Genomic DNA, 17,985 nt, shown 5'->3' on the forward strand with positions numbered 1-17,985 from the left:
TAAATAAATAATGTAATTAAATTCTGCAGCTTTCTTCAGTCCCTGGAAATCAACAGAACGTGTTGGGGAGAAATCACTTTGATTAAACCAGCAGAAAACCTTGTGAAACATTTCAAAGTTAGCATAACATATAGAGTGTCATTGAATTAGGTCTTGTAGCAGTTAATCATTCATGGACACTGGAGAAATCCAGGCATTGTAAAATCCATGCGGACTGCTCTGTTTACAAAACATAATTGAGATCATTTAGCAAAACCTGATAGTAACAAGCCTGGTAATGGAAGAAAATAAATCACATTGTACTCGTATGCATACACCTTCAACCTGGTAGTATTTAAAGGTACAGAACATCCTAATGAATCGTTGCATTGATATTTTTTAAAGGCGCAGTTCATCCTCGAAAAATGAGAATTTAAAGGATTGCCTTTTATATTAGATATACATTTTAAATAAATCATTGACTGGCATCCAAGGGGATATATTTTCAAGATTAGTGTATAAATATGGTAAGCTGGGAAGTATTACATTTTGGTTGCTCCCTTTTATATAATATAACGACGGTATGTTCAACAGAATCTGCCAATTGCAAAGTACCCTTCTCCTCTCCTGACTGATCACCTGGAGCAAAGGTGGAAAACATTGAAGATGTGTGAACTTGTTCCAGTTCACTTTGACTTATGTTTCACTCTAACTTTTTAAAAAGTTCAACTGAAATTGCAAACAAATGCAAAATTTAAAGTCAAAGTTTCAAATTTCACCACAGAGATATATATATATATACTGTATATATATATATATATATATATATATATATATATATATACGTGTGGAGAGAGAATGAGAGAGAGAACGTGAGAGAGAGAATGAGAGAGAGAGAGAGAACGTGAGAGTGAGAGAACGAGAGAGAGAATGAGAGAGAGAATGAGAGAGAGAGAGAGAGAGAGAGAGAGAAAGAAAGAACGAGAGAGAAAATGAGAGAGAGAACTGGAGATTAAACTGTGGCAGCGGTGTGAGCTACAGTAGGAGAGGAAGAAAATGAAACACACTTCGTGCTGCGCTACACAAAATACTCTAAAGTGAGGAGTGCCCACTTGGAAAAACTCACAGCTCTTACCCATAAGGCCCATTCTATAGTGCCGGGTGTGTGCTACGCCGTGCGCGCACGCGGAAATTTAGTTGGCTGACGTTAGTCAGCCTTTCTATAATGGCACCGCGCACGGCAGGGGGCTTCAAGCGGACCGACGAGGGAGAACATGAAGAAATTAATGATTTTGCGGCGCTGTAATGTATGTATGTGTGTATATGTGTGTATGTATGTATGTTTGTGCGTGTGTGTATGTGTGTATGTGTGTATGTGTGTATGTGTGTATGTGTGTATGTGTCAAAGTTAAATAAATAAATTAATATTTTTATTACAATTTTTTTTTATTTTAAAAATATTATTTAATACATAATTCACAATCTCTACACACACATACACACACACACACACACACATATACACCCACATACACACAGTACCTTCACTCACAGCATACACAGCATACACACACGAAAAGCATGCGGCACATGCACACGCGTTCGCACATGCACACGCGCGCACAGCCGCAAACTGTATAGAACGGCCCTAACTCGAATAATACAGAAGAGAACCAAAAAATAGCGATTCTCTTAGGAGAAGATAAACCACAGCAGAACTGCCTGCACACTATATCAGCACCTGTCTCAGACTGAGAGATGCCCACTAAACCCCACATCCATGTGTGTAACTGTTACCCATGTACTGTGTAGACATTATACGCCACCCCCTGTTATTCATGCTTTGGCAATACTAAAATATTTTTCTGTCATGATAATAAAGCTGGAGAGAAGACTCAGCACTGCAATAATGGTGTATCAAAAAGAGTGTAGTAAATAATCAATAAACATCCAATGTTTTGGTCCACAGTGGGACCTTCCTCTGCTTTATCTGAAACGTGTATACATTTGATATTCCATTTTGTGTGGTATCGCTGTGTGTTTCGCAGGAACCGAGCGCAAGTTCTAAAGGAAATGCTTTTCTTTCTCCTCATTAACAATACGGTGTATGTATAATTTTGGTGGTGACATCATGAAGTTGGTTCCAAATGGCATGAGGGTAGAGAAAAATAATTTACAGGGCATATGGTATTTAGGTTCCCCATTGAAAAGGCAATAATACATGTTTAATTGAGTTTAAGTAAATCAAAATGTTTAAAAGATATGGCAAGTAATAAAGTAATAAAGTCACTCGTTTTTTTAGAAAAAAACTAAAGCCCTTTTTTTCACATATTTATATTTGTGTCCTGTAAAATTGAATGTTTTATTGTTAACTGCTTATATTATCAGACTGGCCTCCATTTTTATAGGTCTTCCTAGAAGAATAAACAGAAAGAAGATAAAAACAGAAGAAAAGATTGACAACGTGGCTATTGATACAAAGTTTCACAAATAGCTTTATCAAGAAAGAGATTAAGTAATAGTTGGAATTGCCATGCAAATCATTTAGTTACAATGGAAACATTAACGGTTTAAGCCTGATTTCAAAATACTTATACCTTTCTTTTTTTTTAAAAAGTGCTAAGGTCCTACATTTATCCTTTAAACACATACCTACCATAACCAACTTCGGTTTGAGGTGGGACTGCCACTTTCGTGAAGTTAAGTACCCGTACATTGTCAAAAGCACTCATCCTGGTAACAATTGTTTCTCAACTTCAGTAAAACAGCAAATGTAGCACAAAAATCCAGACTGTGTCAAAAACAGTAACACCAAAGAATATGTGATGCATACTATTTTTTTTATTAGGGTCTTACAATGCACATGAAAAAAATCTGCAATGGTCAACTTACTGTATAAATGTTTTAAGAAAATCAGAAAAATATTCATTTATTTGAATTTGCAAGGCTAAGGGCTGTTATATAGTGTGTGCGGCCGTGCGCGCGCGTGCCTGTGCGAAGGCGCGTGCATGTGCCGCACACGTTTTGTGAGTATACTGTGCGCGACTGTATGTATGTGTATGTATATATATATATATGTGTGTGTGTTTATGCATGTGTGTGTGTTTTCAAATAAATAAATATATAAATCCTGTAATAATTTTTTTAATAACGTTGTACATACATACACACACACACACACATACTTACATTTTCAGTGGAAGCAGCAGCGCAAATTCTTTCTTTTTTTCATCTTCCCCCCTGTCGGCCGGTACCACTCTCCCTGCCGCACGCACGGCGCAGCAAGCGCAGGCACCATAGATCGGGCCTAACATGCCTAGGAGATTCAAGAAAAAGTTGTGTGTAGTTTCCTAAAAACTGGATCCGTTTTCTGACAAGATTTATTTTCTGTCATTTGAATTTCAGAACATATTTTTTTTTACCTGTTAAGAAATGCCAACATTGTACATGTTTCTTTATTGACTTTACAGTTGCTCCTGTCCTTTGGGATATGAAGGAGAGAAATGTGAGATAAATCCAGATGATTGTGAAGATAATGACTGTGAAAATAATGCCACTTGTATTGATGGAATAAACAACTATGTCTGCCTCTGTCCACCTAACCATACAGGTAGGAAGTACTTATGTAAATTAAAGTAAAAATGAAGGTGCAGTTGATACCTCCAACTTTAGCCATGGCCTTCTAATTACAAAGGTTGACTTGACTACATTTGATATGAAGAAGTTCTAATATTGGTATTTTCCATTGTTTCCCTTTGGTCTATAAAAGAGAATCTTCCCTTTGCTTTTCATAACTCCTTTTACACCTTCTGAGTTTCTGCTTGTCTCAATATACTTCGTCATTCTTATTATACAGGAGGTGTAACAGAGTAAGCTATTACTTTATAGTCACCTTTACATATATGCAAAATAATTATTCAATAAGCTTGCTGTTATATTATAGAAACTATTTATCAGCAAAAGAAATGTACTAAAGCAGGGGTGGCAAACTTCAGTCCTCAAAGGCCACCAACAGGTCTTAAGGATATCCCTGCTTCAGCACAGGTGGCTCAATCAGTGACTCGGTCAGAATGACTGAGCCACCTGTGCTGAAGAAGGGATATTCCTAATACCTGACCTGTTGATAGCCCTTGAGGGCTGGAGTTGGCCACCCCTGTACTAAAGCATGCTGTACTTGCTATGGCTTCTAAATTGACCTTGGTCACTGGTTTTTATTCACTGTACTAACCAACATTGGAAGATGATAGAGGGCATTATGGGTGAGCAATGGGGGGCAGAAGTAGGGTATTATTGTAGGATAAGGATTTTGAGGTCCGTTGGTTTGTTTGAAATCATCTTGCTAGAGGTTTTAACGTGCGGTACTCTGTCCACACAAGTTTTCCACAGTATCAAATATATGATTTTTGTTTTTTTGGTTCTTTTCATTTACAGTGATTAAGTCGTAGAATGATGTTTCGCAAAAATGTATTCTTTGTAAATCAGTGCATAAATAATGTAATGTTTTACTGTTAAAGAAAATAATTGAAAATATGTAAAGGTGCAATACCTATTCATTATTGTTAATATTATTGTCATCAGAATTACAATGTTTTCTTTGTAAGGTAATTAATAGAGAAAATAACAGACTTCCTTGGCAACTAACCAGTCACTAATAGCAACATCACTAGAGCTATTCAGTGGCTTAGACTTAGTGTGCATATGCATTACACTGCCACATTTAAATTACATTCCTATTCTGAATTCAGTACAGAACTAATTGAGCATACAGTAGCATACTGCACATTTTTAATTAACGGAACAATTTATGGACATTTGTCCAATACCAACTCAAATAACCAAAAAATGAAGTATTACTATAAAATATCTAATAGTATTAGTTATGCCTCATCTAATGATCTTTTATTAAACTAAATCTGTCTAGACTTGCTCAGGCATCAGCATATGTCTATATACATATGAGTTGATTTTTTTAAAACCTTATATGTCAGGATAAAATAAGAACAATAGTTCAGGTTACTGATTGCTGGGAGCGGAGAGGCACCAAATGTCTGTATGACAATTTAGAAACATGTTGTGAGATGAAAATGTTAACCAGATGGATAAAGGTCATTCTGTCTCCCCATCCATTCCTCTTTTCATTTGCTTGTGCTCGATTGTGACAGCATATTTACTGTCTTTTAACCTTCTTTCCTTGAGACGTCTTTTTTTCCCCCAAAGAAACTTTGGACTGTATATATCAGCATGCATTGATTAATCTTCATGATATGAGGATATGAAACCACTTTTATATATTCCACTGAAGACATTTGAAAGAAATAGCACAATGTACTGGTAGCAAAGGATTGATTATTTTTTTTAGTTGTATTCTGAGTTTTGTATGACTGGAGCATACACATCATTAGCAGCAGTAATGCAAATAACCTAGGAATAAATGTAAGTCCTGTTACTGATATCCCAATTGTATCCATATGAACGGGCCGCCATAGAAATGGCAGAAGTCATCCTAAGCTTCAAAGTACACAAATGTTATGTCTGGATAGGAGCCAAAAATGTTATATGTTTGTGATATTTTCTGCACTGTATAACTGGCCATATCATTTGACAAGTGTAAACAATTGGTGGTTCTCCTGGCATTCTTGGAATTTTATACATTTTGCAATAACATTTATTATACGATGGAATTATTTAACCGTAATATGATGACTACATGATTTGATTTTGTAGAGAAGTTATGTAGAATCTAATTAGTATGTAGAATCTTTTACCCAGGGTGGGTGCCAAATCAGGAGATTATGGGGGAGAGTGACTAATTGTCGATGTATGAAAAAGACGATATCAGCAGATATCAGCATATTTTTATTGACCTATTCACTCAAGACATATCGCTGGCGGTAAAATAGGCTTTTTACTACTGCAGTATGTGAGTGAAATATTCATCGTGCCAGATGCAAATGAGCATGTAAATGAGTAATAATCAGAAAATTATTTTTTAATTGTTCCTATGGTATAAAACACTTTCTGGAACCAGAAGCCATTTTACGGTCCATTCACTTAAGTATGTCATGAGATTTCTTCTGACACAAAAAGGTGTCTTATAGCATACACCGCTTAATAGATATACAGTAGCCCTCTGTGTCACTTATCTTCGGGAAATGGTCATAAGGTGCATAAAGAGAAGATCGTGGATGCATTCCAGGGCACATATATGCCCTGGGCCAGGCGGGATACACGGTTTACCCCTGCTGTGAGAAGTTACTCTGTTGCGTCTCCATCCATCTCCCTGCTTGTGGAACCTCCTCCTCCCCCACATCCATCGCCATCCCAAAGACAACAGTGACAGGGAGTGCCAGAGAGAGGAAGTAGGCTTCAGAGCGAGGCAGGGTCCGGTGCCCCAGATCAACCCTTGCATCCCTTTTTTGTATGTACAATTAGTTCATATATCAAATGCATCACACTTAAGAACCCCAGAATTTTCTAGTTTTCTATTAGCTGTCATGCACCATAAAACTGTTGCAAAATTGATTGCTGAACAGATGGTATTATGTCAATGATGACTGAATGCTGATTGAATATTAATCCTAATAGTAAACACATACAGTAGGAAGCAGAGCTGTTTAATATTGCAATGCACCTTTAATGGAAGTGCCTGGGAAGAGCCAATTATACTGATCACACATAAAAATAAATAAGTTAATGATGTCTTTCTTTTAGGTGAGTTGTGTGATGAAGTCATTAACCACTGCGTTCCTGAACTTAATCCATGTCAGCATGATGCCAAATGTATTTCCATTGACAAGAGATACACGTAAGCATCACTTTTTTTTATTAATTATTTGTGTTTAATAATAATGCAAAACGACACTATTTGTTAATCTTCCTTTCTAGCCATATCTCTAAAGACAGTAGCTCTGGAATCAAGGTCCTAAAGAGTAACTTTTGCAGTGTTTTGTGTGGCCTTAATTGCATGAGAAATAGAGATGCACATATGTTTGGCAAATGTAGGAACAGGGGCCTTTTAAAAATAATGTTATTTTCTTTTTGCAAGTGTTTACGCCTTTAAGTTCAAAACGTTGATAACACTACCGCATGAATACTGAATGTATCATACCTACATAAGCTCCAGGACATTTGACTATTCCCTGCCTGGAAACATGATTGAATAACAAACTGTAGAAAAGTGTTTCTCAACAAGGGTGCTGAGACCCTCTGCCAAGGGTGCTGTGGCCCCCGGGGGAAACACTCTGCTGGCTGCTCAGCTGGCGCATCGCACACATTCTTGAGACTGAGAGGCTGTGATCCACCTCCATTCACTCTCCTCTCTCAGTCGCACGGCACAGAGGAGAGAGGGGAAGGGCGGACTGCATCCTCCACGCCATGAACATGGAGTGTGCACTGTAGAAAGGCGATGAGTGTGCTATGTGAGAAGAGGCAGTTTTTAGAACAAGGGTGAGTGTGCTCTGTGACAAAGGGGGGTAAATGCGGAGTGTGTTGAGAATAAGGGTGAGTATGAAGTGTGACATGGGGCGGGAGGGGGGGTGAATGTGGAGTGTGTTCAAAATAATGGTGAGTAAGAACTGTGAGTGTGTAAGAAAGGGGCGAGTGTGGTGGGTTTATGCATATGAGGGGGGCCAGTGTGGTGCATGTAAGGGAAAAGAGTTGCGTGCGGTATGATGAGCCAGTGTGCCCAAAGCTTTTAAAAATCCTCGAGGGGTGCCCTTGCCCAAAAAAGGTTGAGGACAACTGATATAGACCTTAATCCTAATATGTGATGCAATCAAGTGACACAAAAGTGAAAGGCATTTGGGATACAAGCACAAAAATCATTTGATCAATTTAACACAAGATCTAAAACACAGATACTAATATGAATAAAACATCAAATCCCTATAACAGTAATTAATATCACTCAAGTACAAGAAAATGCTGTGTGCATACCAGGAAGATGTTTGATGGATTAAAAAGTAGTAGGAATCATCAATTCAAGGCTCGCATGTTTCATTAAGGCAGGATTATATGCATAAAAATGTTTTCAACCAATGTACATAATCTTGTATATTGTGTAGTGAATGCTTTGTTGAATGTTAATGTGCAATAATGTAATTGGTTACCACTATGCACTATATATAGTGTTTTGCAGAAAAGGCACCCTAGCATCTACCGCATGAGTAACATAAAATATCAATGAACCATTGTTTTATAACATGAACTCATTTACTGTTAAAGAGGCCTGCAAATAAATGGATGCCAATAGTTTGCCAATTGCTATAATAGATTGAAGTTAATGCACACAGGGGTTCACTTAAAAATTCCTTTTAGCATAAAAAAGCTCTAGTTTGGGATAAAAATTGAGTTTTACAGTATGGTGTTATTACCATACAGTACTAAGGAGCTGTCCTTTAATACACTCTAAGAAAAGAACATGTTAGTGTTGATGCATCATAAAACTAGAACTAAATATTGATATATATATACACTATACTAATAAAATTAAAGGTGTTACTTCTGGCATGAACATTATAGCTCTTCAGGCCAGCAATTAATGAGAGTTAAAAATAAATAATATTATATGCATCTTAGTCTCAAGTGATTGGCTAATTTTAGAATGAAATACAGAACATTTGTAATTGAAAATTACTTGACGTACGAAAAATGATTAACCCATTGCAGTTCAAGGTGACAGGATTCATAGCTTTGCAGAAATAAAATACAGTTTCTGTTCTCACTGTACTTCATGAACCTATTGTATGAATCTGGGATATACAATATAGATACGTTTCCTCAAAGAAGAAAAGACAAGAGAAAAAAGAGGCAACGCTAATCAAAGAACTGGCCAGCAGCCTGAGATATAACTCTGACCCCCCAGGTCAGATCTAGAAGCAGGAAAAAACGTTATATCTATGGCGCTAAGCCAATGGCAGTGATATATGTAAAATATATTAACATATAGTAATAAATATATTATACAACCAGATGAAGGGTGTACTCCGCTGGATCTCTTCTCATGAAGACAATAGATCATGCAATAAAAACAAAAACAAACATAGTGTGATACAGTAACAACAAAAACACACAACACTACTCACAGTTAAAAGACAAACAATTGCTGAGACAACTGACTGATATATAAAAAATATAACATTTAATGCAATAGTAAAAACACTAAAAATGAAGGGTCACGTATGCATTGCAACCACAGTAGAACTGTCCGCTTACCAGACACTCAGAATAAGAAGGCGGTGGATAAATCTGAGAGTATCCCCTCTCTTACGGGCCAAAAACGTGTCCTGACGTCTGAAGTAATGAACAGGAACTTTGGAGGGGAGCCCTCCCTGACCTCCTGCACCACAGACCTCCGCACGATGGACCCACCGGGCCGCGTGTCATGGGAGAAGCGTCGTCACGTGCGCTGCATCGTTGCAGGATACACGCCGACAGCAGCAGTCCAGCGGTGTTGTACCGGTCCAAATCAATGCAGCAGCCGCCGCAAACTAGAACCGCAACAGGGAGACGTCCGTGGAGCTGGTAAAACCAGTGTAGTGGATGCCGTATTGTCAGCTGTGCAAATGTAGACCACCCTACGCGTTTCGGAAGACTGCGCTCCTTCCTCAGGGGTAGAAAAGTACTTTTTGTTTTTGTTTTTATTGCATGATCTATCGTCTTCATGGGAAGAGATCCAGCGGAGTACACCCTTCATCTGGTTGTATAATATATTTATTACTATATGTTAATATATTTTACATATATCACTGCTCAAAGAAGAAAAACTATATAATATATATTTTTAACAGATAATCACTCTCAATATTGAGATTTATATTCATAAAGCAATATAGTTGTGTTCCGGTCAATTTTTTTATGACAAATCAAAATGGAGTGTGCAACTGGAAGTATTTAATATATTCAACAGTGGATCCTTTATAATAGACACCATTGTTGATTCAAGTACTAAAAGCAATGTTCTTATATCTGATGGTTGACGTAACAAATGAGGGAGTGTAGGGGGCATGATACCTTTTATTGGACCAACAAATAGTTGATATGTTACAAACTTTCGAACCTCTCAGGGTCTTTCATCAGGAGAGAAACTGAGAGGTTTGAAAGCTTGTAACATATCAACAACTGTACTTGTTGGTCCAATAAAAAGTATCAAACCCCCTACTCCCTCTCCCTCCTTTGTTACGACATGAAAGAAGGGACCAACACAGCTACCCGCCCTTCTTTGCTTATCTGCTGGTTAAAACTTTTGAGAAAATGGAATGCTATCAGTGGGATGGAAGGCGACATGTACTTTTTTTCCAATTTGAAATAGGGTAAAATATTTATTTTGAAAAATACCATAATTATTTTGTTCAGTAGCAACGAGATTATTCAAGTTTGCAGCCTAAAGGAGAGATATAGTAGATAAAAAAGAGTATTTGTTGATAGAACCAAAATGTCTATTTTTTGCTTGAAGCTTTTTCTTCTCTACTTTTTGAAAGTTGTGTGTGCCTTGTTTATTATATTTTTTATATACGGTATATATATATATATATATATTTGTTTTTACTTAATTAATATCAGTGGAATCCCATTGAGCTGAATCACATTATTTTATGAGCCCTGGGGTTCCCCCGATTCCAGGCATACTTACAATTTTAGATGGGAGGGTTTCCTTTCCCTCCTGAATGATTCAAATTGGCCGCCAAATTGCAGGCCACGAGGGTTCCACAATGGATGATGTTGCAGCTTCCTATTGGAAGGCAGTTGAAAATAACAAGGTTAAGCTCAGAGGGACCCCCATAATTCCAATTATGTAAAAAAAAAATCAATACTAATTTTAGGCGGGATTTCAGCTTTAACAATGCCACCTAATCAGCTATTCTTTATATACAGTAGGTGCATATGTATGAAGCTATAGAGAGGACCAAACTAGTAATGGGCTGCATACCATCTTCTCCCTGCTCTTAGCCCAACTTCCAATAAGTAACAATGCACCAGATCAATATAATATCAGCTCAGCAGATCTACTGTACCTCCATGAATATTTTACTACCTGTACTGCACCGACACACTTTATTCGAGCAAATACCCGGTATGTACCTGGCAGATACCTGGAATGCGCCGCTCCTCACCTCTGACAAGCCTCGTTGCATTTGCCTTCCCAGCCTGGGTTCATGCCTGGCTGATGGGCGGCTGATCTGTTAAATGATAATGATTAGGATTTAATAGGCTGCAATGCTTCGCGTGTCTACCAGATGGCATAAATTCATGAATTGTAATGCAGTATATATATATATACTGTGCAGTATTGCAGCCAGCGGGAATAAAATGCTTCAATCCCTGCTTGGAAAATAACTCAATGCATTCGGGCAGAAAACAGTCACAAACCTCAATACACCCGGGTATACCCGAATTCGTGGGACTAGCCGAGCTCGAATAAAGTGTGTCGCCAGTGTATGTTGCCATACAGGTGACCTTCTCTAGTGCTACTAAGTTGAACAGCTATCTAAAAGTGGCCTAGCAGGAGTACAGCTGCATAAACTAATGATGTTGATCTCAATCCTCTGTCTCTACTGAATATGAGAGATGAGGATTAGTAGACCCAAAAGGACTATGAACAGCATTGTAATCAGAAATTGTACAGTAAACAGCTGCAACCATATGGATAAGAATGGATGGCAGGGCAGATAAAATCTTATTGAGAAAGATAAACCATATGTGATATTAGATGTGAAACTGTGTGTGCCAAAAGAAGTATATAAAGAAAATATATAAAGAAAATCTGATAGCAATTTTGGCTTTTCTACATATGTAGTATCTTTTAGATCTGTGAGTTTTGGCAGGAGTGGCTTATCCACTTTCCCCTCATTCCTACTAGATGCTACCTGTAACTCAAGTGCTCATTAGAGAAGTGTCAGGTGTGCCGACTACTGCATTCCAAAAATAGCCACCAAAATGTTTTGGGCTCAGCTTCGTCTACATTTCTCCTGCAGTATGAAGTGAATACAAATGTGTTGGAATTTTATTTTTGTGCGTAGTGGAAATAAAAGAAAATAAGGGTTGAAAAAGTTACTGAGATCTCTGAGTACAGCCATTGTCGTGTGAATGACGTGTTGTTCATTTTAGACCACGGTTTGGCTTGCAAATAAGGAAAGAATAGAAAGTGTAAAAATCAGTTTCGACTTTTCCAGGCACGTAACGGACTCTTAGAAACAGGTGTGCTGTCAGTTTCATTGCCACTACATTCTGGGATGAATTAACTTCCAAATACTTCATTGACCTAGTTGTAACAAACACTCGAGGAAAGAACAAATTAATACGTTTGAATATCAGCAGTCACCTATGAAGCAGAACCAAGAAGGGGAATTCATTTGTAGAGCCAGGATCATATTCTCACCTAGCATAATAAATGGTATGATTTAAAGTGGCGTTTAAAATAAAATACATATTTAGACTTTTATTGCAGATGTTTAAGAAGGCCTAAGTGGTTTTATTTAAAGCAGCAATATAAATTATCATTTGAAATTGAGATGTACAGATACATGTAGGACAAGAAAAGTTCATTGATTCATGTTGCATAATACCCTTTCTGTAGTTTTACATACTAAAATAAGTTTTTTAAATAGCAATGAAAATGTGCAAATTTGTTACCCAAGCTGATACATAGTTGAGTTTGACACATGACACAGCCTACATAATTGTTACACATTCACATCCCTTAGATCCTTAATTAATGTTCTTTATACAGTATATATAATAAAGTTAAAGTTGTACAAACTAAGAGAAAAAAATCTGTGTACAACAACACACGAGCGGTTGTTCATCAAAGTGCTCAGACTGCAAAATTGAGGCAAAAAGCACCACGATATTGGTTTTAATAAAATCCCATTGGTTTCTTTGGGATTTGTATCTATTTGCAACAGTGGCAATTTCTATCTGTGAATTGCAGCCAAGCATGGGAAAGTCTTTCCCCAGAATTCTGTGTACATCCTGTCTACAGCGTTGTGCCTATTTGTTTCAGGTGGTGAATTCAATTCTGGTAATGACATCTCAACCAAAATATATTATCTAGCACCTCTCAAAAAGTCAGAAAGCTTAAATCAAACACTCAAGTTGGGTATAGTTTATTGATATGCAATGCTAAAGTAAAGTCTTTATTTGTAAGAACTCTTAATTTAACAATGTTGGTCATATGTATTCATTTGTGAATCTCCAGTTTAACAATATATCATTTGTACAATTGAAGCTTTGCACATAAATATATTATTTAAAAAAAGTTATACTACAGTATTTGTATGATGTTTTCATGCTGCCCCACTCTGGTAAAACTAAACTCAAGTTGTATGGTGTGTGTGCTATCTAGCCACCTTGTCAGAGTAATTTACTGCATTGTCAACATCAGATTGAAGATATTATACTAGCATGTGACAGCTTTACTCTGTTGAGCAGCAATATTTTTATGTAAAAAATAAAGAAATATAAATAAATTCTACAATATTTATTTTGACCCAATTTCAGCATCAGTGATTAATCCAAATGGAATGTCAGCATTAGATTGTAAGCTTTTCGATGCAGGAACTATTTTTCCTAATGTTACTTTTATGTCTGAGGCGCGTATTCCCATTATGTGTTCTATTATTATGTCACGTATATGACTGCTGTGAAGCGCTATGTGCATGGATGGCGCTACAGTATATAAATAAAAGATATACATACATACCTCTAGCAATGCCAGTTCAACTACATTTAGAACGAACAGATAAGCAAACATGAGAATTAAGCATTACTGGGTTTTTTTCTCCCAGTACTGTATTTCAATCAAGATATGTGATAGAGTATGTTTGTTCACTTGGGCATGTTTATTACTGGAACCAAATTCTTTCTAGCCAATTTAAAACATATTTTCCAGAAATAAAAAACAACAATGTAATAGAAGCACTTTTGACCTTGGATTTTTTTTTTTATTATTTTGTTTCAAGGGTCATCATGGATGTTGTGTTTTTAATGATGTTTCTTTTATTCTTTAGGTGTGAATGCTCACCTGGATTTGTAGGTAAACACTGTGAAACTAATGAAGATGATTGTGTCAGCCATAAATGCCACCATGGAGCACAGTGTGTGGATGACATAGGTGGATATACGTGTGCCTGTCCCCAAGGCTTCAGGTAACAATATATTGACTAACATCAGACAATTGTTACATACTATTTAATATATTAAAGCACTTATTGTTCGTTTGAACTACAGTATGGGTTCCCTCAAAGCACGACCACTTTTCCTCCGGCATCTGCCCGTTGCGCAGGTATATGATTGCTAGAAATGGCCAGTGAGCTGATCAGCAATGGCATTGTCATTATGATATCCCTAATAAAAACCAATATGGCCACCTCACAACTATGTTGCCATTATTCATTAGCTGGCGGGCAGTGACCTTGCTGGCAGCTGGTTTAACATACCAGTTACACTGGGACATAAAATGGAAATATTTATAGAATGGGGAGTCTCCAGAAAATAATACCTGGGGCATCACCAAACCACCAAACAGGCAAAGCAAACTTAATATACAAGTTAAATTGCAGTTTTGTGTAATAAATCAGTAGAAAAATCCATGGTCTTACAGAGGCAATCTTTTTTTTAATTATTATTATTAATATATGCAGCCTTTGATTACCTTTTTTAAAAACTAATTATCTAAGCTGCTAATCGATTTATTCTCCCTTGATTGATCAGCAAATGGCCGCCTTTCAGTTTCAATCAATCCCTCAGTTAGTGTAACTCAGCAGCTACAATGTATTCTTATGTTACTAAGGTAACATTATCTACTGTTACAGTTTGCAGCTCAAATGGCTGGCAATATTGGCAACAAATTGTCACAAACAGGAAAATATTGCAAAAATCTTACACCACTGGGGAGGTGTGCTAATACTGCTCTAAAATCAAAGCATGCTCAGTATTTTAAAACTCATTAAAAATAGCATTAAGAGTAGAATTTAAAAATTGCATGAAGTATTATCTAATACTACAGAACTGATTTACATATATATATTAAAAAAAAAACATGTAGGATATTAAATGAATTGCTCCTTTAAAATACAATTCTTACATCAGACTGAAGCTCCAATTAATTTATTAAGGACAGAAAAGGAATTCATATATTATTATTTTTTTACAAATTATGTTTGGCAAAAGAGTAGCATTTTGGTATTATTATTTTAAAAGTAGCTAATCATATTTTGCCGCTGCAATACATTTAAAGCACACATCTAACACATTTCACCTGTACAACTCCGTATACAATTCAGGAGCATCTAATTTGTCCTGCTTTTGGGGACTTAAAACTTCTCTCCCACTCCCTACCAAAAATATTGACCTAGAAAATAGCTTGTGGATAATCTACCTAAAGACTATGCTTTATTGTAACACATACTTGGACGTACACTGTGTTTTTGGGCTGTTGGACTGAAACTAAACCCTGCTATTTTATCACTCTGTTGTATGACTATCTTGTGATTCCCTGTTGTGCTTTGCACTGTGGGAAGCCATTACATGAACAACTACAGCTGAAGCCTCCATCCCATTTAGGAAGATTTATTGGAATTAGAATAAAGTGGAAGTGTTCAGCCATTTAACACTGTGTACACTAGAGTACTGTAATTCTTTTGTGTGATTTAAAATGTATTAGGCCAAGACTGAAAGACTACAACCCAATGGTAAAACCACAAGGCCTTCATTCTCGGTGTCAACAAAGGTTTTTAGCAGGGTTCAAGTGAATAGGGTTTAGACTCTAAACTGTAGAGTTACTAAAGTTACTAGCACTAAACTTACTAGTCACAAAAAAATCAGCATATTAGATAGGCATAGTGAAACGTTTCACCAGTTCTCAAAGAGCTAGTAATGTCAACAAATTAGTGCACTTTCAACAAAATATTGCCAGACAGCGAGTTAAACATGGCATGTCGGCCCTGTTTATAGTCTCAGCATTAAGCAAATGTAGCAATTTTAGAGAATCTTGCAAGAGAATAAAGCGCTTTTCAAAAATTTTGCAGATTAGCATATTAAATTAAATTGCAATACGCATTGACGTAATGCATGGGAATCGCTTTTTGCGAACTCTGACTCAGCTGCGGATTTTTTCCCGTCTCACAAAGGGCAAATTTTGCATGGTTCGCTATCTCATGTGAAAGTATGTTTACCAAAAGGTTTGATTTTTTTTTTTCCAAAAGTGGTCTCTTCTGTGAAAATTCCCCTCCAATGGTTCTACTACAGACGAGCCCCTGCGACAACTATGACTGCCAAAACGGAGCCCAGTGTATTGTGGTGCAACAGGAGCCCATCTGTCGCTGCTTGGCTGGCTTCGCAGGTCAAAGGTGTGAGAAGCTTATCACAGTAAACTTTGTCGGCAAGGACTCTTACGTTGAACTTACTGGTTCCAAAATTCGTCCTCAAGCAAACATCTCCCTTCAGGTATGTCAGAGATTCAAAACATATGAGGCTATCTAGCATAAAAACTATATTTTCACTGTGCATGAATCAGATTTCATTAATACCCATTCATTACTCATCAGCTCCTAAGGATGACCGCAGGTGCTATCTTTAAAAAAACAGGTAGTGCTCCGGCATCAAAAATTGTAAGTATGTCGGGAATCGGGAGGTCCCCATAGCTGAAAACAAGTGTTTCATCTGTGGAGGATCCCCTGGTTCGAATCCAGAATTTGGCCAGATTTCTGCTTTAAAATCAGATCAGTTTCAGTTTCAGTGACACAATAAAAAGCAAAAAAAAAAATAAGGGAGACTAAAATTGAAACCCTTTTCTCATATTTGCTTTTGGTATTGCTCCATACAACCTCTTCCCATATCGCAAGCTGGACTAAACAGGTGATTAGAGCAGTCTAATGGTAACATCAGTGCCTTTGAACCCAGCTCGAATACCAATGACAGGTTTTAGTGATCTTGGGCATGTAACGTTATCTCCCTGTCTATCAGACTCTGAGTTATTGAATGTAAGCTCTATAGTACATCTTAATATTTTGTATGTACATGTCTGTGTAAATTATTATTAGTATATCAAAGCACTATTCTTTCATAATATTTTAAGAGACACATATTTAAAGTCAACGCATCCATTCTAGAACCATAGTAAAGAAAAACCTTTACATTCCTCTTTCTCAAATTAGGAGTCTGGCAAGTGTGTCACCAGCTTGTGAAATACAATTTATCAAGGTCATGACAGAAAGCTGAGGACACCCTTGGGGCATGGGCATTGTTGGAAAATTGTACAGCAGCTTTGTCTATGGCAATGAAAAGTCCTGAATACAGCTCTACTCCTCAGTATCTCAGCTCACTAATGCGATATTATATTTATCTTGAAGAAAGATATTATCACATTACCTGATGGTCTCTGTTTTAACTGATATAGAAGCATTAGTATGGTAGGGTGACTCTCCAAGTCCAGATAAACCGCTAAATAGCATCTCAAATTGAGGAACAGTCAAAGTACTTATTGAAAAAAGCTTATAAAGCTTTTAAACAAATTAAAGTGTCTATTAATCAATGTTACTTAGTATTCATTCCAAACCTTTGCATGGCTCCTTCTTTGCAGTATACCGCTACCTGCTCTCTCAAAACATTATAGAAGCCTGATTAATTATCCCCAAGATATTTCAGCATTCATGTTAAATCCATTTAGCTTTACTACAATGTTACCTTATGACTGTATGTTGCCATATTTTGCTCATGAGATTATCAATTAAAACGACTTAAAAAAATCTTTAAGAGCTTTGCTAGGATAGACAAAATGACCTGTTTTTTCTAAATGAAATACATTGCTAACAATCTATTTAAAAAATGTTTTAAAAATAATGCTTTTTAAAGAATATTGGAAGCTAGAACAGCGGAGATGATGAGCAATGTTCATTGAAATGTTTTTGCCTTCCCCCCTCTCCCCCTGCTATTTAGCGATAGCAATAATTTAAGTGAAGAACAAAAGCAAAGAGTCAAATATGACACCTAAACAATAGGCTTGGGGAA

General features: G+C 36.8%; 1 protein-coding gene across 1 annotated transcript in view; it reads left to right on the top strand.

Annotated features, from left to right (window-relative positions):
* SLIT3 (slit guidance ligand 3) overlaps window positions 1–17,985 on the top strand; it is a 765,483-nt gene that overhangs the window by 721,203 nt on the left and 26,295 nt on the right. Inside the window, exons 28-31 of the mRNA XM_075601882.1 lie at window positions 3,450–3,589; window positions 6,691–6,784; window positions 13,986–14,123; window positions 16,182–16,422. Of these exons, the coding sequence (XP_075457997.1) occupies window positions 3,450–3,589; window positions 6,691–6,784; window positions 13,986–14,123; window positions 16,182–16,422 (613 nt within the window). The remainder of the gene's footprint in view (window positions 1–3,449; window positions 3,590–6,690; window positions 6,785–13,985; window positions 14,124–16,181; window positions 16,423–17,985) is intronic.

Source organism: Ascaphus truei, chromosome 5 (assembly GCF_040206685.1).
Source record: "Ascaphus truei isolate aAscTru1 chromosome 5, aAscTru1.hap1, whole genome shotgun sequence".
Classification (NCBI taxonomy): domain Eukaryota; kingdom Metazoa; phylum Chordata; class Amphibia; order Anura; family Ascaphidae; genus Ascaphus; species Ascaphus truei.